Here is a 2,025-nt window from a genome sequence, read left to right on the forward strand (position 1 = left end):
AGAATTTTTCTCAAAACAAGTGTTGCAGATTGTTAGAGAAATGCTTCCTGTGTCAACACACACACACACACACACACACACACACACACACACACACACGCGAGACGGAGAGTAGTGAGAAAGAGTGAAAGAGAGAGAGATTGAGACAGGTAGATAGAGGGTAACAGGGAGAAAGAGTATAATAAATAAACACACATAACACAACAGGAAACAGAAATTTGAATAAACAATTGGACAGTCAAGGATTACTACACACAATATCTGTAGAGAAAATCCCTAAGTTTGATACAGAGAGACAGTGCAGACACAGAAAAATCTAGTCTTCCACGTTTCTCTGAGCAGGCTCTTCTGTGACCCAGATTTCTAAGTGCTCTCTGCGCCCCCTGCTGGTCATGTGTTCCCCACAGGCGTGTTTTTGTCTGAGTTCACAGTAATATTCACTCACTGTGTATCTTGCACAGAAATACATGGCTGTGTCCTCAGATCTCAGACTGCTCATTTCCAGGTACAGAGTATTCTTGGCATTGTCTCTGGAGATTGTGAACCTGCCCTTCACAGCGTCTGCATAGTAGGTGCTACTACCACTGGTTGCAACCCACTCCAACCCCTTTCCGGGAGCCTGGCGCACCCAGCCCATTGCATAACTACTGAAGGTAAATCCAGAGACTGCACAGGAGAGTTTCAGGGTCTTTCCTGGCTGCACTAATTCTCCACCAGATTCCGATAACTGCACTTCACACTGGACTCCTGTAAACACAAAGAATTCTGGTTAAAAAAAACTGACACAGAAAAATTTTTCTTTCTCATGTACACACAACACACAGCATCTCATCTTTATGAATTACCTTTTAAAATAAGGACAAAGAAAACCAGTATGTGCCTTAAGTCCATGGTGAGTGGCCTGTGTTCTGTGGTGGTCCCTGCCTAGGAAGACTTGGGAATCCAGGGCTGGTCTCCTTTGCCAGAGCTGAAGAGTCAGGACAGGGCTGGTTTTTATGGGCAAAGGAATGCTTATTTGCATATCTTCCTGACATAGCAGGCTCTGTAGCTGGACCTGGCCAGAAATTAGTACTCAGAGCAGATATAAGACATCATACACACTGAGAAAAGTTATAGAAATTGAAGCATTAATGTAGCTCTGTGTACATAATTTCCTTGTTAGGGATTCACCACACTTTATTTTAGTTCTCTTTTTACCATATGCATGGAAAATACTGTGTTTCCACATCATCATGTCTCTTTAGGGTCAATGTGAACCAGAAAAGCTCCACACATGGCTGTATTTCTAAATATTAGCTCTGTCTGTCCCTCTGTTTCTGCTGGACGTGGCTTCTTCCTGAAATGAATCCTGGCAGGAACACTTGAAATTTTTCTGAATTTTGCTCAGTTCTGAGAGGTGCTATCCTATGCCCCAAGGACTTTGGCAAATTATACATCCCTTGTTCTGCCTGTCTTCCTCTCAGTAGAGACATATTTGTATTTGCAGCACTTAGTTGTTTGCATCCTGAAGTTCTCCCTATGATCACTTTGTTCTTCCCACTCTACCAATCCCAACTCAATACCAGGCAACACATGGCTGGTTTCATGTTGTCTTAGGTCACTTTTATTTCTGCATATTTATATTTTCATCATAATGGGGACACTTAATAATTGTCTATAACCAATCACAAAACTTCTGCATCAATTTTGTAATTTCAGAAGGCGTTGTTTTTATTTTCCCAAACTCTAGTGTTTTACTTTCTATGCACTCAGTTTCTTTTTCTCCGTACACCCAACATTTTCTTTGAAAATTATTGTGTTACCCTGTGTTTTTCCCTCTTGTCCTTCACTTAAAATGTCTTTTCCTGTATTGACTTCCATTCTAGTTCCAAGTCTACACAGCAGAAGCCAGAACACTAAACACACAGAGTCTAAAACACAAAATATGGATTCTCTATAAGGCAGAAACTTTTCTTCCCAAATCTTCAATATGTTGTGTGATAGAAGATTTCTAGTCTCGGGCATAGCACCTCCCAGCTCAGCCTG

The 2,025-nt window shown here is 41.4% G+C and overlaps 1 gene segment (V, D, J or C); it reads right to left on the reverse strand.

Moving 5' to 3' along the window:
- Nucleotides 1-316: 316 nt before the first annotated feature.
- LOC121438467 lies at nt 317-891 on the reverse strand. The segment is given in 2 exon segments: nt 317-747; nt 846-891. Coding segments are annotated over 2 exon segments (477 nt in total).
- Nucleotides 892-2,025: the final 1,134 nt, after the last annotated feature.

Source organism: Microtus oregoni, unplaced genomic scaffold (genome assembly GCF_018167655.1).
Source record: "Microtus oregoni isolate MIOR12 unplaced genomic scaffold, Mior012 000056F_ref0000123, whole genome shotgun sequence".
Classification (NCBI taxonomy): Eukaryota; Metazoa; Chordata; class Mammalia; order Rodentia; family Cricetidae; genus Microtus; species Microtus oregoni.